Source organism: Paralichthys olivaceus, chromosome 12 (genome assembly GCF_024713975.1).
Source record: "Paralichthys olivaceus isolate ysfri-2021 chromosome 12, ASM2471397v2, whole genome shotgun sequence".
Lineage (NCBI taxonomy): Eukaryota > Metazoa > Chordata > Actinopteri > Pleuronectiformes > Paralichthyidae > Paralichthys > Paralichthys olivaceus.
In genome coordinates, this window is record NC_091104.1 from 7634387 (window position 1) to 7660154 (window position 25768).

General features: G+C 43.0%; 1 protein-coding gene across 1 annotated transcript; it reads right to left on the bottom strand.

The window, feature by feature from the left end:
* Positions 1-6249: 6249 nt before the first annotated feature.
* On the bottom strand, positions 6250-10770 carry zfp36l1a (zinc finger protein 36, C3H type-like 1a). The gene is made up of 2 exons (XM_020098140.2): positions 10532-10770; positions 6250-9481 (listed from the first exon to the last, which is right to left on the bottom strand). The coding sequence occupies exons 1-2, from the start codon at positions 10580-10582 to the stop codon at positions 8414-8416; spliced, it is 1119 nt and encodes a 372-aa protein (XP_019953699.1). The 5' UTR covers positions 10583-10770; the 3' UTR covers positions 6250-8413.
* Between the last annotated feature and the right edge of the window lie 14998 nt (positions 10771-25768).

The window sequence follows — 25768 nt, forward strand, 5'->3', positions numbered from 1 at the left end:
GCACAGACAGAGAGGGAGAGAGAGATATCACTATTCCCTGACCTCTCAATGCCAGATTTCAAGGGCTTGTTTACAACTCAAACAACAAAATGATACAACCATGGTTATATTTGCACGAGCAAGACTTCATTTCTGTCATCCTCTGCCTCTCACTATCTGTTTTTGCACCCAGTGTCACTTTTTTGGGCCTTTTTTGGCCTTGGAGCCACTTGTATCCAGCCACGTTTTTACCATTTCTTATCTTTTTGTCAGATACATCGTGTGACTGAGTTGGGAAATCAATCATACAAGATGATCATCTTTGCATACCGCTGACTTGGCCTGGATAGTGGATGGAGCAAGGACTTCCTGTAAAACTATCACTGATGTCATCCTTGTGTGCTTATACCTCTAAAAGGCCTGGGTGACTCAGACCAGCTGGTAAGTAAATTGTACAGGCCTGTCATAGGTGGGTTTTGTGAGTAGGTGTGTGTGTTTATTACTCGGAGTGTGATGTTTGTGTCATTTGAGGTCGCACAAGTCAGCAGTGAAGTGGTGAGAAACTGAAAACTACGCTTAAGAAGTGAGAAAGGTTGTTTTCCAGTGCGGCTGCTCACTGGAGGAAACAGATGCTGCAAAACAAACCTGAGAATCATGTGAAGGAGGAAACATGCCGCTTTTAGCTCTAGCATGGTTCAGTGACTTCGAGCTAACATCCTTCACTATCATGCATCACACACACTGACGGAAATAAGAGAAGAGTTAGCAAGCTGTGTATGTACTGTGCTTTGTGTCATGGTGTGTTTGTGAAAATACACAACTTAAGTCATCAGCATTTACTAATTGGGGAGGAAATAAGAAAAAACAATCTTACACAACATTATGTTTATTTTTGGCATATTCTATAATATTAGGCCTTTTTTATACTGAAATGTTGTCAAGTTTATCTCTTTAGGCTCGTAAAATGGTTCAAAAACTTTCATTACACCAGTCAAAACTCACGCAGCAGACATAATAAGCGGCAGCAAATTCAGATTGTTATTATTAAGGGATCACAAAAAAGCTTTGGAAACACTGATTTAGTTATTCTGGCTAACCTCTAAGTTTGTTACCATGGCCAAATCTACAAAATTAACCGAATGATAATAAACCAGATTTATCTTGGAAGAGAAAATCCTCAACAGGTGCAGCTCTGCTAACAGAGGCCTCTCTCCTCCCATCAGGCCTCGCTGGTGGGAGTCATGAGACAGGAAGAGCCAAGTGGCTTGACACTCAGGAGAGCTGAAGGAGTGACTCACTCAGCCCAGTGGACCAGAAAACTAAAGCACAACAGTGTCAGGTTCTGGACCGGCTCTCCCATTGGCCAGTTCTTCTCCTGTTTCCAGCGGGCCAGTCAGACTCGTTAGGAAAAAGTCATCGCTTGTCCATTAACGCAGAGCTCAGCGAGAGTTTAGTGGCTCTGTGTTTGTTTTTCCGTCACACTAAGGAGTGGAAGGGTGTGTTTCCACAACCTGTCAGACGGCCATCACCAGTGCCCTCCTCTGAAGCCTCCTCAGCTCTCGGCTCCTCTGCTCAACACATATGTGTTTTCTCTTCCTTTCTTCTCCAGGTCAAGAGTTGCCACTTAGCCCGAGGGAAGAAAAGCACATGTGACACTGGATCCTGGCAGGGCTAATGTCATTACTCGGTAAGCAGTGTGTCATAGCCTCAGTCGCCAAGATAATAAGGCTGCGGACTGCCTGGGTTAACCCACAGGATCAGGGAGTGGTTGTGACTGTTGTCTTTGTTGATCTGCAATCAGTCTCACAATGACACATATAGCCATAGGACCTACAAAGATAAAACTTCCATTTTGCTGCAGGCGGCAGAGAAAACTGCATGACTGTGTGAAGTCGAGTGTTACATATACTGAGATTAGAGCAATGTGATCACTGAAGTGTAAACTGTAAAGCTTGACACTTACTGTTAAAGCATGATCTTCTGAGGAGATACTATATGAAATATGTGATTACGCAGAAACATGCATGAAGGGAAAATTCTCATCCTGAGAATGGGACGATACTGACGTTATTGATAATGAGGAAGCAGCTGTATACATGATGCAATATGGTAGTTTTAGACATATTTAATTCTTATCTGTTTGAAGGTAAAATTATCAGTTGGTGAATATAAGTGGCGACAATTTTACAGTAATCAGTGTTGTTTTGTATTCAGAAGTTAAACTTCCCAAACAGTGAAATACACTGTATACGCTGCAGGCTGATAATAGACAGGAAGGGATTACAGATGGGATGAGAAGGCCCCTTGTTAACACAAATTATAAAACAGATCCCCATAATTAAGTTAAGAATTTCAATATTTGTGAAAACAAGACTCTAAACTCCCCACGATGCCACTTGTGAAGTCTCGGGCAAATCAACCACAGAGCAGCACACTTAAAAGCGAGTGCAGACAAAAGGAGTAAAAGTTGTACTTTCACTATACATGAGCAAGAGGCGACCTTTAGCAGCTCCTGTAACAGCAAGGTCAAAGGTTCGATCACTGTGACAGACACTCGTCTCACTGAGGTACGTTTTAGACACTGAGCTGGTACCTGTGTTGTCATTTTGCTATGTAGAAAAGTATAAATCAGAAATGTGACTTAATCCTTCAGTTTTGGATTGTCACAGGTTGACATTTGGCTCGCCGGGTCACAAATATGCCATTATAGCTCCAGATAAATCTACCTTCTGTCGGGGACAACATGCAGACTCTGCAAACGTTGCTCAGAAGAGATGTAAAATCGAAGATTTCATTTTACTACAGTATACTTTTGAATTAGCTTGAATGTAATAGTTTGACCTTTTGAGCAGTTTGTTGTCAGTCTTCATGGTGAATATTTTGCTGTAACCAGCAGCTGGTTAGCTTAGTTTAGCATAAAGACTGGAAATATCCCGTTAGTCTGGATCTGTCAAAACATAACAATTTTACAAGTGAACTATTTCTCGGCCAGGACCAGCTGCCAGGTGACCAATGGAAAGTGGCAGCCATTAAAATAACCCAGCACATAACCCAAAGTTAAAATGTCAAATTTCTGTTTGGACTCTCAGGATTTTATTCACTCAAACCAAAAGCCAAGTCATTATTGTCCCCCTGCTAAGCTATGCTAACCAAGTGGGGCCTGTGGCTTCATAAGAGACTTGAGAGTATTATCGTGTGGGATTTTGATGGGTCAGTGTTTTTTTTTACTCGTCAGAGCAACATCTAATCCTGCCTGTGACGTTAAGAGTGCAGTTTCTAACTTGGGTGGATGTTTCTGATGCAGGTATGTGGAGCTCTGGTATGTGTGTCTGAAGGAGGTTAATCGTGCATCTCTGTTTTCTCTGCAGACAAAAGCGTCCTGTGTGTCGCCTCTAACCTGTCCCCATCACTCATTGTTGACCTGAGCCCTTGTTTGGTGATTAATTATCCCTCCCAGATCACCTGTCACACTGCAGCAGTGCAGACACACGCATGCACGCCGCGCTGCAGCCATACCCTACTCTCAGCTGTGAGTGTAGATAAGGAAAATAGCACAGTTAGCACATCCAGCACTGTTTGCTCACCTCTTTCTCAAACAAAGAGGTAAACTTGCCTCTGATAACACACTTACAAAGTGTACATGCCGCCCCTGTCTCTTGCTCAAGCCCGCAGGTTAAAGGTGAATGGAGATTGGGTTCTGAGAGTGAAACTACACACCTGCTCTATCCTGTTGTGCAGGAAGCAGTAAATTAACCACAAGCAATCCATGCACTGTAAAATGTGATGAAGTAATGGAATTTTCTTTCTTTATCCACCACATATCAAAAAGAAGATGACCCCACCCCCTTCCTTCTGCCACACTCAGACCTGCTGCCGGAGGTTCAGAAACCCACTTCCTGGTTCTTCATGTCAAGGTGTCTCTTCTCACACACACACCACCACAGACAAACAGGAAACAGCCCTCTGTTATGTCCCTCAAACTGCGTGCAGCTAAAGTTCTTATGAAATGCTGCAGCAAGAAAGGAAGGTGATGTGCATGAGTTGTACTCACCTGGTTTAGTTCAGGATACAGACACATTAGACTTTGAATGTTTATCTCCTCTTATTGAAACCCCAAATGTAGTAAGTGGAAACCTTTTGCTTTGCCAAGAACAAGACACTACTTATGAAAATGGCTTTGATGCATTAAAGGAAAGTAACATTTTCTTCCAAAGACGTATAAAGTATGTATGAGGCATATGTATGTATTTAAATATTGTAGGTAATGATGTCCTTGTTTGAGATTTGTGAAGGGTGGTGATGTCAATACCAAACAGATGTTCAGAGTCTAAAAACAGGGCATTTAAAGCTAGGGTTAGTAATCCTGGAAAAGGCTACACTTTATATGATATGCACTGGATATGCAATGGAAGCCCTTGTGTACATATGAGCACACACTGACAACTGCATGATCCCTTGTATTTATTTAAGTCTTACGAGTGTCACAGGCACTGGCGTTCTCTTTTTTTTTTATTGATAGCTATCGGGGTGTGAAGAGAAAAAGACAAGAAAGGTAGATGGATTAGACAAGTGTTTCAAAAACCTTTTTCCTGAGACTCCAAACAAAATCATGCTAAAGATTTGAAACTTGAAACTGTTTTTTCTCAGCTATTAAAAAGGGCCTGTGGTCTCCAGAACTTCACACAAAACCTCCAGAACATGATTTCGGTTTCTGCCGCCAACTCAGTTGTTGATGTCTGCTTTAAAATTCAGTGGTTTTATTTGTAGTATAAACTGAATATTCTTGTTGTGGGATTCTAAAAAATATATGACACAGAATGAAACAATACGAGGTGGTGAGTAATCATTCAAAAACAAAATCATAACCAAAGCATTATTTTCAGTTTCCCCTCTCACTTTATTGGTATGCATGAGAGGAACTTGCACTTACACTGACTGGGCCCTGCAGTAAAGTCAGACTCTCAGGAGGCAGGCAACTTGTTCAGAGATATTGCTGGAGGTTGTAGTGGGAGCGAAGGAACAAGACAAGAATCTTACAAGGCCCAGGTTCTCTGGAATAAAGCAACAAGGGGGCCTCTATGGGTCAGCTGTGACGGGTCAGCACCCACCATTGTATGGAGGGAAGGGAGTTCCTGTTCTGGATCCTTTTTGCAATCTGAGAGAACATAAACATGGACAGACGGAAGTGTCCAGAGAGCAAGGAAACACAGAAGCAGTGTGGGTGTTGAGTTGAGAGTCTAAAAGGGGAAGTTACATTATGTTGTTAGTGAAATCAAATACCATTCTGCTTGTATTATTGCTCAAAAAGATTATCTCCATTTATTTTGATGTAAAAATACACACAAACGGACCACACAGGGAGCTGGACAGTCTGAGAGCTGTAACATCTATGAGGAAACTGTTTATCCCTCTCTTCGCTGGGATGTCCTCACACACACATCGATCAGCTCGCTTCTGGATCACCGATCGGGTCATAACCTCAGCATATCACACTTTTTTTATTCTTGGAAACATTATGATTACAGCCCCCCCCCACACACACACACACAGATCAATACTTCAGCTGAAACCAGGAGCTTCTTCTCTTTGCGAAACTGAACCTTTCTCAATTTGCGTTTGATCATCCCCAGGTCAATAGCCCTGACTGTTCTCTGCGCAGATCACCACCAATCAACTTCCACCACAGTGAAACTCCCATTAGTGCTGCAGGCTGCACACACGTCAGGCCTCTTGTAGCTCCCATTTTTATTTGTTCCTACTTTTAAATACATTTACAAAAAAACGTTGCATGGTGTTCAAAGTTTGACATTGTCAAACATTAGGCCAGTTTGTGTGGATTAAAACTTGAGCCCAGTATTTCTTCTTTATCTTATTTAAAGTCCGCCGAATGAGCTACTTGCTGTTCCTGTTTACAATCTATTTGTGGACTATTTTCATTTTGAACACAATTTTTAGGCAAGTTCCAAGGTGAATGTAATATCTTTTTCAGATTGGCAATGAATCAGGTGCATTTATGCCTCTGATAAAAAGCTTTGGCACAGCTGAAACAGCACAAGTCCCTCATGACCTGTCTTATCCTGATATTAATATGGCCAGCCTCCTCTAATGCTCCCTAGAAAGTTGGAATCTTCCTTAGCCCTGATATTGTCTTTTAAAAGTCTTTATTAATAAGTGTGCAGCTGTAAATGTGTAAGTGTCTGCTTCAGGTGGTTAGGCGTCTAAATGTGCACGATTTTCCGAAGTAACCTTTGTACACAGTTCATGACACAGTTCAACTTTTCCAAAAATATGGGGTTTATTGACTTAACTGCAATCAATACTTACAAAAGAGGAAAAAAAAAAAAAAACAGTTTTCATATTAACTCACAGAAATTACTGTAGTGAAAAAAAACATGGCTGAAAAAATACATTCAACAGTTTTTACTTTCTTTGTGTCAAAATCTGTTCACCTCTTCCAAACACGTGAAGACAGAACAAGTGACTTAAAAAATTATTTCTCCTCCATTTTTATCAAATATAAAAGGCCACAGAAGCCTTAGCTACCTGGAATGTATTCAATGAGGCACTTCCAATGGTCAAGAGGGGGGAGGGGGTGCCAAGCAAGTGCATCAAGCATCCAATCAAATTAAAAGAAAACTAAATAAACTTTCCTCAACCCATTTGGTCACAGCTATTGCTTGTAATAAAACAGACTGGGTGTAAGAACATTACTGATGTTTAGACATCACCAGGCTTCCAAGTTGAAGACTCTCCTTAACCAGTGATGTGAGGTTGTTAAGCACCCACCATCAACCCAAGTACTGTGAAAATACTTCTGTTTAAAGTCAGGGCAAATTCAGAGACAAAAAAAACAAACAGTTGAATCAATGTAAAAACAGTCGGCTACTGTTACTGTCTGATTATTGGAAGGCATGGAGGGGAAAACATCAGGAATGAATACAAGCAAATCTAGTTAAGATGGAATTGCAGTCCAATAAGAGGGAGTAAAGAAAAAAGTACAATAAATAATCAAAACGCAAAACATCTTTTTTTGCATTTTTTTTTGCTTTAAATTAAGTTTCATTTTGACAAAGTGTAGTTGCAGAACAAGTCATTGAAGTACAATATATTAAACTGTGAAAAAAGGAAAACTGACAAAAACGTCTTCACAATCTTTAGATTAATATGGAAGATCATAATTTAACATAAAAGAAAATATATTCTATTGTTCATTATCCAGATAAATACAAAACAAAATTAACAAAAAATGCATATGATCACCAATAAATATGTTCTGATAAGTTAAATAAGCAGTGACAAGAAAACCTTCTGTCTGGAAAGTTTTTTCAAATAATAATAACCGTAATAATAACATTAATAAAAAATAATTATCAAATAAAGAAAGCAAAAAAAGGGATGTAATGAGTACAGAGTGCTCCTCAGAGCAGGCTTTTAAAGGGGGGGGGGGGAGTTAAGTAAAATAGCTTGGAGATCCGATCTCGTCAAGTTGCAGGATGTAGAACTGCACCATGGGAATGCTGGAATTCCCCAGATCGGTGAAGATGAAGGGAGGGAGGCAGGGTTGAGAGGTGGGACTACAGTCCTACAGGTTTAATGATCAGTTTCATATCAAGACTTCCTTCCCAAAGAAAAAAAAAGCCAGTGACCAGCAACAGGAGGAGAAAACTCAAGAGGGGAAAACATAACCAACTTCCAGTTCAAAGTCCTTCCTGCAGACTCACCCAGTCCACAATTACATAAGACGGGCTCGAGAAGAACCGTGACGGGGGGTGGGGGGGGTGGAGGGAGGCAAATGAGAAAGAACCAAAAATAAACAGTAGTCCATTCACCCTAAACACATGCAAAAACCGCCCCAGGCACTTTTTTCTTTTTTAAAAACTATTCATATCATTTCAGGGTCTGTTATTTTTTTCTCCTTTTGTCTTAACTCAGTCTGTAAAAACGGCTGCGGTAAATCTACACTTACGTTAGTGAGCACCCTCTAGCTAGCTCAGGGGAAGTGGTATCGTCAGGGAGGGAAGGAGGGAGGGGGGCTATGGGGCTAGTGCAATGCACTCCCCTTTCCAAGGCCACTTGTGCTGCTACACATTCAAGAACAAATAAGAAGAAAGAAAAAAAAAATATAACAAGTGGCACTTGGGGAAAAACAGTCAATTCTTGTTCTTGTGATTTTTCATTGTTCAATTTCCTCTCCATTTTTGGCACTATGACACATGGCAGGTTACGTTTTTAAAACTTGCTGTGCGGATTAATGGATGAAATGATAATTTGAGTTCCCTTAATTGACTAAATGCTCATAATGCTAACAAGGAACTGACACGGTGCGTTGAGTTAAGAGAAGACGGGGAGGCTTAGGAGAAGGGCAGAGGTAGAGGGGAGTGCCATGTTCTCTTTGTGTCATCAAAACTTAAAGTCATTGGTGGGCGCGTGCAGTTTAGTCGTCAGAGATGGAGAGGCGGCTGAAGATGGGAAGACGGCGGGTGGTGTCCAGCGTGGGGGACTCAGAGCCACTCAGGCTGCCTCCAGAGCTGCTCTGGTAGCCCTCTTGGTCTGACAGGGAGTCAGGAGGGCTGGATGGAGACTCGAACATCTGAGGGGACTCCAACATGGGTCTGAAATAGTAAGGTGTGCTTGTTGGAGAGGGAGGTGCAGGGTTGTTGGGCTCTGTGCCTACAGGGCCTGCACTGAGGCTGGGCCCAAACAGGTTGGCCAGCTCCTGGCTGGAGTAGGTGAAGGGGTTACTGCTGGGCCAGTCGGAGACTTCATCAGGGAAGAACATAGGTGGAGGGGTGACTGAGGTGGGGCTGTCTCTCAGCCCAGCTGAGCTGGAGAAGCCTGCGAAGCTGTAGCTGTGCTGCAGTCGAGGCCTCTCTATCTTGTTGGAAGAGTTTAGAGGGGAGGACTGCTGGGGAGGTCCACGTCGCTCCTCAGCATTGTGGATGAAATGGCAGCGAGGCCCATATGGGCAGAAACCAATGGTGTGGAAGGTGCGGCACAGCTCAGTTTTGTATTTGGGATGGCGGCTCAGGCTGCGCAGTTCATGGATTCCGTGAGCAAACTGGCATTTGTCGCCATACTTGCAGGAGCCGTTCTCCTCGAAGGGCCTGCAAAGCTCCGTCTTGTATCGGCTGGAGTTCACTTGGCTGCTGCTGCCGGTGGGACTGGCAGGGCCCAGGCACTTGTTGATGAGCCTCTCACCTGTCTCAGAGAAGGAGCGGTCTCGCATTCGGTTCTCCTTGTTGCTGCTGGCATTGCCAACCCCTGAGATGAGCGAGGAGTGGTCCGCTGCCTTCAGGCTGTTCAGAAACTGGTTCTGGCAGAACTTTGTGCTGCTGACAGAGTGCCGCCGCTGGTACACACCTCCCACGGAGGGAGATCCCACCGCTTTCCTGTCCAGCAGGGCTCCGGTGGGGCTGGAGATGGGCACATTGGCGCCAGTGCAGGGGACAGACATGGGATGGGGGGCACCCAGGTTGTTGTTGAAGCTGAGCAATTTGTTGTTCTGTAAAAACACAAAAGAAAAATGCACCGTTAGAAACTCATTCCACAGATTCACCAAAACTGACAACGTGGTCTTGAAATGAAAGTGTTGGAGGGCCGCAGAGAAAGAGGGGGAGAAAAAATCCCAGCCTCCTCTTGCATGACTGTTCTCTTTGGCTCTGACAACATGAGCGGATACAGGCCTATAGAACAGCAGCTGGTTTGGCAAGTTGCCCCGGCGAGGAATGTGTGCCTATTTAGTAAATGGAGCAGCAGCACATGAGAGGCCAGTCAGTGGCCACAGAGCGGCTGCATCATTTGAAAGAGAATGAAAGTGGCAGAGCATCCTGCTGAATTACAACAGACAAACTCATCTGCTTTTCAATGCACTGCAGGAAATCACCGGTCAGGCTGCTGCTGCTGCTTTTACATGAGAATTAAAACCAGCACAGATTCAAGTCTCAAAAAGTTTTAAAACAAATGTGAAAACTTGAAAATAGGTGCAAGACTATGAAGCAGTTTGTTTTCCACCCGGAGAGAAGTTATGGTTTTATTTTGCCAACAGGGTTTTTTTCCATTGTTAAAGGTTATTACATAAAGAGTTTTACAGGGGCAGGAGTAGGTTAAAGCCAGACAAATCTGGTCAATGATTAGCGAGCATGTGGCTGCTTTGTGAGCAGCATTAAAAGTGGCGCAAAACTGCTCCCACTTCCACAGCGAGACTGAATCACAACCGTGTTGCACCAAAACCCGGTTAAACAAACCTTAAAATAAACCTTAACACACGTGTCAAGGGGTCGAAACGAAAACGCTAAGATAAAGTTTAAACGCAGCAACACACGTTAGAGTCTCCGCCAGACTTCGGCTCTACTTTAAAAGACTAAGAGAGGAGGAAACGACACACAGCGACAAACAAGCACAAATCAAAACAGCAGAGCAACAGGCTCCGCGCGGAGGGAGCAGAGGGCCGCGGTCATTCCTCCACAGGCAGCGGCTAAAGTCCCCGCTGCTAACAGGCCGACCACCCCGCTCCGCTCCGCTCTGGAGAAGAGGAAAAAGTTTTTGCAGCTACCTTGTTCATTACTTCGAAGTCGAAGAAAGGCGACACCACGGCTGTGGTCATCTTTGCAGCGAGCGGACTCAAGTCAAAGCAGAAGAAAAGACTCTTATTAGAAAGTTTGCGCAGGTCTGCTGAGGCTCTCTCTCTCGCTCTCTCTCTCTTTTTGGATTTGCTGCTCCTGTGTATTTAGTGACCCTGCAGAACTCCCCCTCTGCCCTGTACCAGCCCCGACATTTGCTTTTTAATCTGTTGCAGGAGGAGCCTCGAGAGCTGGGCGTCAACTTTCGGTCAACTTTTTCATCTCCTAACCCCCCCCCCCCCCCTCCTCCCCTTCTCCCCCCTTCTCTCCCCTTCTCTCTCTTCCTCTTCTGGTGGACAAACTTGCATCGGTTTGGTTTGTTTGACATCACTTCACTGCAAACAGGCGGCCTGACTAACAGACGAGTCCAATGATTTTAATTCTGAGAAACTTAAAGTGAAACCAAATCACTTTTAGTCCCTTTGTTGTTATTCAGATGGATAGATATAGATTTAAAACAGATAAAAAAGAGTTAAAGTAACTCAAAATAGAATATAATAAACATACAATGTACTAAAAAACTGTGCATGCTCTTCAAGTATGTGAGTTTTATTAGTTTGAGAAGAGATTTAAAGTTTGTTTTGTAAAATTGGTGATACTGTACATGTTCTGTTTATAACTTCGTTTGAGTGTCTTTACTTTAATCCACAAGTGTAAAAGTATGCAAATAAAACTTTCAGTAGTTTTTTTTAAAACCCTAGTGGTGACGTGTAGGATTTATGCCCTTTTTTTCTGGAAATCTGCTGCTTAAACAGTCTGGAGTTGTTTACTGGGAGGCGCTGCTCTGTGCTCGGGGTTTCAGCTACCATCCACTACTCTGTAATTAATTTACGCTTAATTGCTGGAGTGTAACGTCACTTGTGGGACTTTCCGGTGAATTCAGGCAGCCAGAGATTTTAACTCTTTCCCATCAACGGTTTAAATTATTCTCTCTCTCTCTGTCTGTGTGTGTCTCTCTCTCCTTTCACCACAGTTTCTCTCCTCTTCCTCACCAGCAGATACAAACCTCCCCTCTCCCGAGCTGAATTTGTGCACAGACGTACACTATGTGTCATTTCATCAGGTATTCGATAACCTGATACTGCGAGTGATCTCACCGAATTCAACCACAGCCTGTCACACTGACACCAGCAGCCGTGTATAAAAGGAGCCAGGCTGCGGAGAGTGAAACCTATTGTGGTCCAACTTATACTTGCCTCTCAATCCATGACAGAGCAGCCATCGGCCATGTGCAGAGTCAGTGTCAAGGGTTGGGTTGCAATAGTGAGGAGGAGAGGGAAAAGAAAGGTTTGGGGGGGGAAGAAGAAAAGAAGCTGATAACAAAAAAAAAAGGTCTGGAGTTGGAGGAGGGGGATGATGGCGTGAGGGGGAGATTTATGGGAGACGTTTATTACTACACAGCATTGCCCCAGGGAGGTGAGGGAAGAGGGGTGGGGAGAGAGAGGCAAAACATTCCCTTTCCCCTTCCTCTTCTTTGGCTACACAGGAGCCACACAGGGGGTGGAGAGCTTTGTCTCTCTGCTAGCAGCCGGCGAGGAGGCAGAGGGAAGTTTGTTTTTGCACTGAAATGTTGAGTTTTGTTGAGATAGTAAAGAGCAGATACGAGGCCCTGGATGGAGCTGAACTTCTCCTCATCTCAAACCTCAAAGTTCTTTCATGAGCTGACCTTAAAGAACAAGAATGTTATCTGCCACCGTGCATTTTAGGAAAGTACAAAGTTATTCTGGACCCTGTCAGACAGACAGAGAGAGAGAGAGAGAGAGAGAGAGGAGTGAGGGTGTGCTTTTCAACATAAAAAAGAGTTTTACGAGCCACGGCTGTGTGGAGCAATCTCCCCCTGGAATGTTTTCACAGACGACAGGGTGGGATGACAGACTTGCTGGAAATCACATCTGCAGTTCAAATGGCAGCTTGTCAGTGATTGATTGAGTGGATCAGATCGATCAGTGCCCTCTGAGGAATACAGGGGAGTTTGTGTGTGTTTCAGCAATCCCCAAAAATCTGTATAGGTGTGAAATGACCTAAAGGACTCGTACTTGTCACACGTTAAACAGAATCAAAGCCAGGGTTTATTTACAGTACAGCGAATGCACAGGGGACCGTGATGTTAGAGCAGGAAACTTCACAGCAGATTTGAGCTCATGCAAGGTCAGCGGGGCACCAAACTCGACAACAAGCTGCTGACTAAGATGGAAATGTCCCCTGTGCTGGACCTTGGCCTCAAGAAGCCTCACACGCTGCAGTTGTTTGCTTTCATACTCTCAGATGTATCGTGCCTGCTTGATATTGTGCGACTCGCTTATCCTTCCAGGTTTAAGAGGAGGCACCTGTTTCCTGCCAAAGAGAAAATATACCCCAAAAAAAAAACAGGCCGCTCTCTCGGGGGAAATGTCAGGTGTGTTCCTGTTTTAAAGATGCAGAGAATAAACTCCGCTTGATTTTTTATAAACTTTTTAACACTTAGTTTTCAAATATTTTACTTTTTACACTCAGGCAGGATTTTCCCACTGGCAGTTCAGAGTCTTTAAATCTGAGAATTTGTGTTTGCTGAGGTCAGAGCTGTCCTGCTTTGACTTGTAAGGCCTATCAGTCTCTCTCCTCAGTCTCGGTTTGATTTCTGCTTCCTGCACTGTCGTCTCTGATGACCTCCCCTCAGAAGGGAGGATGGGGATGAGGCTTGAGGTCACTGATAATGTGTAAGTGGGATGACAGGATGTTAAAGTTTTATCTTTCCAAAGGGGAGATGAAAGAAGTAACGCAGAAGCAACAAATTGGCTGTGGTGGTTGTAAAAGCAACAGGCTGCCACAGTTCTCCTCTAAAACCAGAAGAGGGCAGAGTTCTTCCTTTTCTCTGTCCTCCTGGTGCAGCATTTCATATGCACTCCCCTCTCTCTATGTGAAGCATTTAAAGTATCTACATGGCTACACCTGAGAATCCAAAATAAAACATTACATAATAAGATAAGCACAGTCAAACACAACTCGTTGTTGGGACTCCATAATCCTAGTGTGTGTGTTCTGTTATCAGCCTTTGCACTGACACACTAACATACTTGCCCTACGAGAAGCAAAGAGACTTATCAACTACTAAGCACAAATGCCTCACACTGGCAGTGTGGTAATCTCAAGCTGTGCTGCACCACATCGCACTCAGGGCGACCACAGACTCATTAACGACATCTTAAAGCAGGAATAAGTTGTATTTTTACTGCTGCGTGGTACATATTATGTAGTTATTGGTCATTCATGAATACTTGGGACTATTTGCCCCATACAGACATTCATGATATCTTTTAGTAAAGTAAATTTTTTCACTTGCATTTTCATTTCCCTAACACTGAGGGATATTATTAGATACTGTAAGTGGAGCAATAAGTGCTGAACACGTGACTAAATTATTGGCAAACATGCAGTAATGAAAGAATTTGATTTAGCATCATTTACATCATAATATCATGTAATATCATGTAATTGTTATCGAAGTGGAGCTGGGGCAGCACGGTGGTGCAGTGATTAGCACTGTCACAGCAAGAAGGTTCATGGTTCAAATCCCTGTTTGACTGGGGCCTTTCTGTGAGGGGTTCTTTCCGTTTCTGTCTAATGCCATGGTCCAGAAAGAAAGAGATTGGTGTTTATTGGAGACTCTAAATTATATATATATAATTGTTATAGATAATTGATGGATTAAGGGAAGCTAGTTTCAATAACTGAAACAGAGTACATTTACTTAATTACTGTACTTTTCACTTTTACTCTACTACATTTGTATCACATCATCTTATTCTATAAAAAACCTGTACATTGAATGTGGTGGAGTTAAAAAAAAACAAAATACTATTTTTAGCATGAACCTAAAATACTGAAGTAATGTCCATCAATCTATTATCTATAACAGTTATGTTCACAGGGGAGCTTTACCCAGTCCCAGTTGAGAGTGGACAAGACGAGGGGTACACCCTGGACAGGTCACCAGTCTATCACAGGGCCTCTCATCATAGTTATGTCCACGTTCTTATTTTATTCCTATAAAAAGACAGAGATTACTTAATACTAATAATTAACTTCCCTTTTTTTACAGCATGTGAGCACATCTTTCGAAACACGACTCAAACAGCTAATCAGCCTGCTGACTGTTGAGCAATTAGCAGTTTAAAATATATACATAAGTTCAACCCTAAACAGGGTTTGACCTTTTGAATATGTTGTCATGTATCGGCCCAGGTTCAGTGTGACAGTGCGTGGGTTTTATTTCTGTATGCATTCTCAACCCTCCCATTTCCCTGTTTGTGTGATCCCTGTTCTCGTCCGTATGTGCTCTGACAGCCAGGACACCATGATTGTCTCCTTTTCATGTCTCATGGTCTGTTTGCCAAATTCATATGGGAGGAGTGTGGTCATCGTGAAGGGTGAAACTAGCCTCAGAGGAAGAGAGTTGGGGAGAGAGAGAGAAAGAGAGGCAGGGAGGGAGGAAAATAAGAACTAGCAGCAATTAATTGTCCATAAGAGTAGCCACAGCATTGTTAGTGGTGAACCACCAACTCCTCTTGCTGATTCTGTTCCCATGAATCGCTCCAACATGCCCATCCGCTGACTTCCACTGCCCTTCATCTCACACTGGGTGGGATGCGGCATCAATGTGAGCCTTGGCTCATTCAGATAGTTCTGACACGTCACAGCGTTACACGAGCGGAGCTCAACACAAACACCATCATCTTGGAAATGAGAGTCTTTGGCCTCATCAGTGCCAATTTGAAGCAAAATAGTTCAATAATGATGTTTTGGTTAAATGCGAGGTCACAAAAATAGCAGCAACGCAAGCGAGTGAGGGGGTCAGCGTTTATAGGAGATTTACTGTCCAATTCCTCCGCTGGCATGCCGGTCTCTAGAGGCGGTTTTTATTTAGAGCGAAAGCCCAGCTTCCTTCTCTGACTTCCTGACCCGGGTTTCCTGAGGGACAATCCTTCTGTCTATCCAAGAGGCTCATGGGAAGGGAGAGTTTTGTTTACCACTCGCACATTAGAGGTCGCAAAGGAAGAAGCGCAGGTCAAAGCCATCAAGCTGATGGTGACCAGAGCTATATGATACACAGTGAGAGGGCAGATGATGTGAATGTTCAGACGCACTCAGTGAAGAAGAGGTTAGGGACGCTGAGACGAGGATTCTGGTGCTTGCTGTGTCCGCGTCCCCCTGGGCTCAGACCTGACCCTGGTCCAGGTGTCATGACCATGCGGCGGACGCTGAAATGGGATAGTCCTCAGCTCCTCACTCGACACAGGAAAAAAAAATCAATGGGCTTTGTATAACGTAGGAACAGTGGAAAGCATTCTCTCACCAAAAAAATCCTGCCCCTGTCCCATCTGTCTCCATTCTCCTGCACTCCCAGACCTCACAACCAGCCCTGTGTGGTCACTCCTGGACTAGAATTACACAGTCCATGTGTCCGGCTCTGGACAATACACAAAGACAACAGCCCGTGTGACCCTGCCCACTTTTCTCACACTTTATCCCCACAGATTTATTGACTTGGACGTGTCTCCTCTCTCCAGTTATTGATATCTGTCCAGATGCTTTTGACGAGGACGTGGGCGCGCTCTGTGTTTCACGACAGCTCGTCTAACGTAAATGAGATTAGCTTTTGATGATGTGTGAATTGATGGGAGCGTGGTTTTGATTAAGTGATGTCGAGCTGTGAGAATAGGATCAGTTGTTTGGTGCCGCCATCACTCGATCCAGTGCATATGGCGATGTCAAAATCCTGCTTGTTCTAGGCGTGTGATGATTTATTGTGAAAAACGTTGCTTTTATTGTTGCTGCAGCTCTAATTCTGTGCCGGTATTTATTGCTGGTAGAACACTGGAAATAATAATCATCTGCAGACGACATGATGAATACAGCACTGCAGACTTTGTCTACTGTGTTCCATGGTTTGACATTTTTGTTTTCCATGTTGGTAGTAAACGTCTGGTTAAGTATTATTGGGACCCTGAGACCTCAACACACTGTAACTGACAAAATCAGCAACAGAAAGACACAATTTGATTTGAAGACCCATGCTGAGCATTTAGAGAAAAATGCTGTAAAGATATGAAACACAGACAAGATGAGAAACACATCCACCGTTTTGGCAACACTGAGACGCAGGAGACGCCACAACCGAACACAGAAATACACTGGTTGGTTGTCTGTGTTTATGACATTTTTCTATTTGGTAATTTTTTCTTTATTTGATAGCGTTGTTTGTTTGTTTTAGTTTTTTCTGCATGTGCTCTTTGGTTTGTATTTATTTATTATAGTCTCTATATTTAACCATGTTTTTTAGTTGCAGTTCAATGGGAAACGTATTATGAGCAAAATAAGAATTATAACAAAATGCAAAGAAACATGTACAAATATTTTGTCTGTCTGCAACAGTTTTTACTGTTTCTGCTCAATTTTGTGCCTTAGTTACAAGGAATTACAAACCAGTGTCCCTCTGGAATTATAAAATCAACCACTCACCATGTTGTCAACTTTAGGAAGGCGTTTCCTTTGTGTTATTAAGTTTTGTCTATTTGCACTATTTTCTTCAGTTGTGTTGTGCTCCCTGGGCCCTTGTAGCTTTATGGTTTATAAGAGGACAAAGAGTAATGGACCTGTAGTGATGAAGTCTGTGCTCTTAGACATATTGTTGTCTTGAGAGCTTCAGGTGTTTGAACTTCAGCAAAAGATTATTCATTTGTTAAACTGTCCCTTTGTCCGTCCTGAGATGAAAAGTCAGTGGAACGCCAGCTCTTTTCTTCTTTGTGACCTGAGAGTCACAAAAGCATGTGAAGTACATCCGGCCTCTTTTTAATGGAAAATGATGACGAAATGATCAAAACTCAAGGAGCCTGTGAGAGAAGGATTTCCTCAGAGGGATGAAGACAAATGCTCCAACAGTATTTTTATGTTCTCAAAGGGGCCAGAATACGTAACCATCTTACCACTTTGATGGTAATTCTGCGAAAGTGTTCCCAATCACTCTTAAAGAAAACAGCTCTGGGGCATTTTGTGTGATTGCCCACAGTCCCAACACACCACAACCCAAAATAGAGTCTGATGTCCAAGATGAGTCTAAGCTGCTTCTTTTTGTTCCAACCCTCTGGGTCTCTAACGCTGGTCCAGTCCAACTGCCCCAAACTGTGCCCCACTCCTCATCTCTTTCTCCTCTTTCACTCGTCTTCCCTGCAATGAAAGAAAGTGCCGCTGCGTGGAGTCCTTTGGTCCTGAATGAGAAGAATCAGCCCATTTGGTTGACTTTCCTGGCCAATGCTATAATTTTCTGCTGCCAGGGCCTAACATCCAGTTCCAGAGCAGCTCCTGGGCTCCGGCCACTTGTGTCCAACAGGCCATTGAAGATTGCCCTGCAGCCATATACCACACAGGGTTCCATCGCCTGTCTGCCAAAGTGTGGCTGCATCTACGGGTCCAGATGTAGGCGCACCACTAAACGCTGCCACTTCAACAAGTCAATTGGTCATTTTTTTTAGCCTTAAAAATTACTGGGTTCATTTGCTTCCAATGAAAAGACACTTATTTCAAGATTTATGAAAACTGAACATAATTATCTTCATGCTGTAACCATATAATGTTTGATTTCAAGATAGTGACCCTCATTTCTTAAAAACACAAAACGTAATTGGGAGCAAGTGGAATTGCTTCACTCCGTTGGCATAGATTCTTTTGACCGAAAACAATGCGATCTGAGGGTTGGATATCAGACTATGTTACATGTGAAGACAGATGTTTATTGCAATTTGACCATTAGCGTGTGTGTCAGCAAGTTTTCCTGTTGGCGATACAGCGATTTAACGAGCAAAAACTGGTATGAATTATGCCCTGAGTTTGGATTTGGCTTTTGCGAGTGGATAATTTCATTAGCATGCCCTCAGAAACATATACAGCATTGCTTGTGCATGTTTCCAGTAAGCACTAATAGTGTCACATCAGGCCAAAATGGCAGCTCTTGTGACTGCGTCAGCCCAGGGGAGTGCTCGCGCTATTGCGGTGTTGTGTGACAGCTGAATATGGAAACACTTTTTGCGCTTGTTAAATACTTTCTGGTTTGCCCCCTTCTTTTCTTGCCTTTTACTCTTATAGGTTCTACAAAGTCTAGTAAAATTGAATGGCTTTCCCAGAAATGAGAGTTTATTGTCCCCCTCAGCCCACCCGACTCGTAAATAATGGCACATTTACCAAAAATCCAGAGCCAACAGTCCCCACCTTCATACCATTACCAACGCCACTCTGTGCCAAAGCTGCTGCCAAAGTACACCCAAACAATCCCCCTTTCTACTCATTGAAACCTTCCAACTGTCTGTTGACAGGGTTTACTCCGTTAAAGCCCTCCAACTCTTAATGCTGCTGGTGGGAACTGTACATGCACCCACTTCACCATTATTCGCCAATCTTCATTTATAGCTCTTGTTTTCCCAGTAAACAGCTTAAAGTGTTTTCACTGCCTCTTTGCTGTTTGACTAAAAGCCATGTTCAATCCAAAGTTAATAAAACTCATCAGAGGCTTTATAGCAATAAATTGATTTGGAATAAGTTTCAAAATTAGCTTTTGATGCTAATTATGATTTCTTTTTCCAGCTTGAGCTTTTCAAACCCAAGAGAAAAGGCTGTACTCTACTTTCATGCTGGCTTATGTTCACACATACACTTAGAGAAGGATGCGGTCAATTTCTTTCTGAGACATAAATTCAGATCTTCTGAAAATGCCAGCACGGAGTCCGAAATGATCCAACAAAATCAAAGATATTATGAAGAGTGAAGATGAAATGGGTTCCACATGAGTACCAGCCCTTTTGGGGGAAAGCTATTAATATGGTTAATACAGTGACCTCAATCATTTACTGTATTTTAATAAAACCTCAGAGTTGGGCCACGCGGACTTGGCCTGAACAGCTGTTTCCAGGCTCCTCGGTGGGAGATCAGCTCGATCTGCTTTGGTCGTCCACATTAGCTTGAACCATAAACAATCAATCTAAAGTCTGTGAATGGAGAGACGCGGTGGAACAGAGCTAGCAGGTGAGAAGCTGCTTCTGTGTAGGTGGGACTGTGGTGGAGTACAGTGCTGAAGCTTCCACTGTGGGCAACTTTCTCACTGCATGACTCACTGTGCACATTTGCAATACCACAGAAAATCTTCACATCAACATTCCAACACCTCTCACACTGAATAATGACATCAGCACTGACGTACCGAAGGTGTTTTCATTAGAATGTGGGAGATTGGACTAATATCACAGGCCGGGTGACGCTCTTGATTTGTTTTTAATGATGTTGTGACTTAATCGACTCAAGTCAAAGGTTGTGTTTGTCCTCACAGGCAGGATATGAATCAATTAATCAACCTCTTCAATCAAACTGCTGTCATGTGAGATTAAAAGTTCCCTCCGTTATCATAACAATTTTCAGAATAAATAAGAGTTGAACACTTTGACACGTTTGGAATATGAAGAGTTGTGAAATAATAATGTTGAAACTCCTCTCTGGGGTCAGAGGGAGACAGAAAGGCATAGAGTGGGTATTTGTAGAGCTCGGTATTCAGTCATGATTTATCTCAGCTGAGGTAATATCAAGGTCGGCGCTCTGAAAATGTCTTTGCTTCAACAAGATGCCTTGAGCCGGATAAGAGGGCCTGACGCTCCCAGCTCAGCAGTGTGATGGATGAAAATGCTCCGTCTTGTTTATGCAACCTGACACGAGGCATCTGCTGTTCTCTGGAGCGTTCACTCCGTGCTGTAACAACCCTCTCAACCCTGTCCCTGTCAAACAGAATCAAAAGATTATCAAGGCATTTCAGATGCAGGAGATACAGTGAAAAAGTACAAGGTCGTTCATTTGGTATACTGGAGGTTTTACCTGTACTTAATGGGACTTTTGACAGAGCTCTGAAAAACACAAAATCATAGCCAACAGCCTGCTCAGAAAACTTTGATATTGTCTGGCTGAATCATGTCTGATCCAAAATAAAGACAGACACTGTGTCTGCTTTTTCTTTCACTTTCCGGAAATGTAACCAAAAGTTTAAAAACATGTTTATTTGCCCAATTGCTTAATCATGATACGAAACCTGCAAAACTAATGTGATCTGCTTTGTTTTTGGTGCTAATTAGCAAATGTTAGCCTGCTGAAACTTTACACCTATTAGATCAGCATGTTTGGATTGTCAGTGTGACCGTGGCTAGGCCTTTGAATTTTGCTTTGCTGTAGTCAAAGTAATGGTAAAGCCCCTTTTATTCAAAGTATATCAAATGGGAATTAATGCTTTTAATTTGATCTCTTTTTTTTTTTTTAAAACACTCACACATTTTATGGCATTTGGCTTTGAGCAACCAAAAGCTTTAATCTATTTGTAGGCAGAGTTTCAAGCTCATATCAGGTCCTATACAGTACAATAAAATAGCAAAAGAGGCCTCAGGTCCTGAATTTACTACCTGTCTCCGTACCACATGTTTTTGCAAACAAACAGCTCGCCAAACGACGTGACATTTTCAGTGATGAGGTAGCTCACTCAATCGCAGATAAACCTGTCATGTACAGCCACATCATCATATCCTGCTAGCAAAGATGTTGTTGAGTTTCATCATAAATTCAGGACTGTGCAAATATAATAAAATGTTTCATTAGATCTTATGGCGCACAGCTGTTATTCAGCTGTAACATTTCAGTTTATTGTTCATTTTCTGAAACCCTACTAATCCCCTGATCATTTTTCTCGATGAGGAAAATCAATTCCCGGCCAACTATTTAAAGTTTTATGGCATCAAGATTCTGTTAGGATTTCTGTGAAGTTTCCTATTTTCCATTTGACTCTATCGAGCAGAAGAGAGTGGACGCAGCTAAGGTGGAACGTTTGGCAGAAGAGCACAGGTGTGGATAGATGTTCTAAAACTGCAGCTTTTTATGGTCTGAATTGCCTCAATGGAGCAAAATCATGGAACGAAACCCAACCAGCATTGACTGTTTATACTCGTGCCAGCAACAGAGCGGTTTTTCTCTTATTCAGATTAGACGAATAAATAAAAATCTGACAAAACAACGCACTCTCAGACATGCTGTAATCATTATGTAGTCATGTAATGTACCATAAACTTCATAGTGATGGAGTGTGTTTACTCTTGTGTGGGCTCATTGTGTTTTTGAATTGTGCTCCATATGTGAAGAAGCTGGGGACTGCTGCTCCAGTATCTCCTCCATCTGTCTTTCTCGTATGACTCCCCTAAACATAATATTCAGCTTCGCTTTTTTTTTTTTCTTCTTCTTCACCCTCCACCTCCTCTGTGCAGCTCCTTTTTAAAACATCCATTAACTGCAGGGCACAAAACCCTTCAAACAAACACATGCTTGCACAAACTTTACCTCCTTCTTTACAGTATTTAAACAGTAAAACAACAAGCAAGACTGCAAGAAAGACAGTTGAAGAAAGACAGAGAAAAGCAGAGGGATGCAGAGGGAGGGAGGGAGGGAGGGAGGCAGAGACGGGCCCTGCACCAGTTGGGAGAAAGTGCGGAGTCATGCTGTAGGAATGCTGGAGGGGGGGATTGCTGGCGTGACTGCCCCATTTTTCACAGCCATAATCAGAGCCAGCTGTCAGTGAGAGGGCCCAGAAGATGAAGAGGGAGGGGGAGTTAGAGGATTGAAGACGAGAAGGGGAGGGAAGGAGTGGGAGTAGAGGGATTTTGGAAGAAGTTAGAAAGAGAGAAGGGAGATAGGAGAAGTTGGTGGAGATTGGGTTTTAGTAAAGTTAATTTATTTCCTCTCCGTGCATCACTGGGCTTTAGAGTTGTTTAAAGAAGGCGTCTGAAAAATGTGAAGAGAAAAAGAAGACATGTTGTGTAACGTTGTGTAACGTGCATGCATGATAGTACAACATGGCCTTGACTCGGGCTGGCTGCAGTCTGAGCAAGGTTAAAGGAGGATGGAGGAGGTGGGGGGTGGCAGGGTGTAGCTTCCTGCCTTCCTGCAGCTCCTGGGATTTCTATCATAGAGAATGACGAAGCAGAAGCTCTGCATGAAGTCAACTATCCCCTGTGTACATACATGTGGCAGGGATATAAAGAACAAAGACAGAAACCCACATAAAAGGTCATAAACTAATATTGTGACTTGTAATTTTCAGATTTTCGGAGCATTATTGAAGATTAGGAACAGATGCATCTTTGACTTTATAGGATCAGCTTACAGTGCAGTTGTTGTACATCGCACATCTGTGGCCGTGGCAAAGCTGCTGCCACACAGCCATGCCAGCGCTATTAGAGTCCCAGAGCTCCAAATGTAAACTCCCGGTGTGTTTATGTTTAGTCTAGCAGTCGTATGGTACATCTTCCTTCCACTATATGTGAGGGTCTGTTCTGATTTGTGCTGAGACAAGCGTGTTCATCCTCTGGCCTGAATTGTAGGTCACAGTCAAAAACCAAATTGCATGAATCATGAAAATGTATGATTAAAAAAAGATGAAAAATTCTGACGACAATGACGATGATAGATTTTCACTCATAAAACAACCTCAGCTTGGACGGAAAGCAATAACTTTGAGGTGAATTATTACACAGCCGTTTCCTGAGTAGGTTAAACTATTAAGGTTCATATACCACAGCGAGATATTTTTATGATCTATCTCTTGCAGTGTACAGTGACAGTGCCGCGTACTTTATATGACCCTTGGTAGTTTGATAGAAAAAGGCTCTTGTGGGAGCGACCTGGCTTGTTGATTCTTAGGTGATTCATGGCTGTTAAAAGAGGTGAGCTTCTCGAAGTTGGACTTTTAATGTCAGACCAGAACACCTCAGACACAGACTGTACCCTCGAGACTCCCGAGCAATACTGTCACTGGCTAATGAACTTTGCAGCCACTACACTGATCTCTTTCTTTCCTAAGTGGGTTAAAGTAAATTACCTTGTCGGTTGCATAAGGCTCTACTTGGACTGGAAAGTTTCTCTGGGAGAACTGGTTCTCCTCAATGCGGAGGCCTCCTTACCTGTGTTTTAAAATAGCTCCTCTTCATATCATTACAATGAGCTGTTACTGGAGCACAAGAGAGGACGCACCCAAGCAGAAAAACTTTAGAAACAAACATCTTGGTGTGTGACAAGCAGAACTCCCCTTTCTGCCCACTTCCTGTGTTCAGGTCTTGATGAAATGCTGCGCTGTTCATAGACAAGAGGCTCAATAATCAGCTGATCTCAGAAAGAAAAAGCCCAATGAAAGTGCGCACAAACATGAAGATGCTTGATGAAGAACAAACTCCCATGGTCACGGTGTTCACTATCATAATAATTCAGATGAGAAAGCAGGTTTTGTCTTGTGTAGGCCAACTTTAGTGAATCTACAAACTCGGTTGGCCAATGTAAACCCTGATGCATTGTGTTTAGAGATAGAGACGTTGCTGTCGTTTAAACTGTTAGAAGTCTGATTTTCTGGTCCCCAAGTTAAAAACAAGACATCACATAATATAGTTTGGTGCTGAAAGTGGGGCAGTTTTGTTCACAGTCAAAATAATTCCATTCTATTCTAATGGGACTTGTGTTTTGAGTGTGTAAGATATGCGCACATTCAGCTCAGCTCCCTCTCAGTCGGCTTATTTCTCTGCCCGGGAGTTGTTTATCAGACTGCGCGAGTGGCCTCTAGCCTCTCTGAGTTCCAGCCAAGTCCAGAGTGGAGAGGGTTCAAACTCTAGACTTTTGACTCTGGCTGTGTCTTCATGTGGCCCAGCTGGTCCATTATCAGAACTAGAGGGGCACGCTAACCTTTGCCAACCCTGGTTTTGGGATCAGGGTGAGTCATTGCTCTGTAGAACAAAAGGTGAGACCATGTCTGTGTTGGATGGTTTCTAAAAAGTCCCCTCAGATGGTGAAGGGTCATGTTGAATTAAATGGTCGTTTTGTTGACTAATGATGTCACACAGGCTGACAAAATGGACCCTTTTAGTGAAAGTGGATCTGTAGTTTCAGACTCTTTATATAGCTCTCTCATTTATTTCCTTTTAGTGCTTCGCATTCTGTCTTTTTTCCTATTTTGCCACACAAAGACAAAAACACACCCAGCCTACACACTTTTTTGCTTCAACTCGTGCTCTCCGGTTTCCTCCTCAGCGTGTACAGATTAAGTCTGTGTGTGTCAATTGATTGAGGCTGAAGATGATGATTTTCCCCTGTCTGTACAGCAAAGCATCTTGGGTACTTTCCAGGGCACTTTCTCCTGTCTGCCAATCTGTTGCCTTGTTTACCGAGCTGCTAAACTCTGGCGAAACCACAGGCTGTGACTCACGCTGTGAATTTGGCAGTCGCTAGTTCAGGGTTCAGTTTACAAACAATGTTGCTCAATGTGTCCTCGCCGACCAAGCTCACACTTGATTTCTAATGTGCTTTTTCGAGATCTGACTCAAAAGATCCCCTTTCATCCCTGTCTGTAGCCTCGCCAAATAACTGATGTGAATCTCCTCTGGCTGTATCCATTTGACTTTATGTCCAGGAATCATCATAATCATATTCTCTCATTGGAGCCACTCAGTGCTGTTTCCCATCATAAACTCACTGTTGTTTTAGAGAAAAATAACTAATCTGATTAAATTCAACGAGCAATTTTTTCCAAAACAGCCCGAATCATGGTGCACTGTGAAGGTTACCAGGAGGCTACTGCAGGACATGTTCTTATCTTATCTGTAGGTCGTCAGGCTATACATAATGAGCTATAATTATGACTCAACCTGGTTTATATTGCCACACAGCTGAAGGCATTTGTTTCAATACAATGCCCAAGATTGGTCAACGAGTACCAGAACTTTAAACTGGAGGTGACGATGATAAATGAGGGATGAAGATGAGGATGATGAGTTTGCTCACAGGTTTAAACTTCTTCTTGTTTTTGTGTGTGTGTGTGTGTGTGTGTGTCTGAACACATTATCAGCCTCGTGCTACCGTCTCATAACTTCATTTTATGTGACTTGAAATTATGTCACTTCCTTCCTTATCTTACATTATGTAGAAAGAGAAAGCCCCGTTTCCTTCCCCTGGACCTAGTTAACGGAGGACTACAAGAGGTGTGGTAATGCTCTCTCAGTGCAGAAATAACAAGTTATTCACTAAGAAACCACTGTGCTGATGTTAAAATTAACTGTATTTCCTGACTCTTAACTGTCACA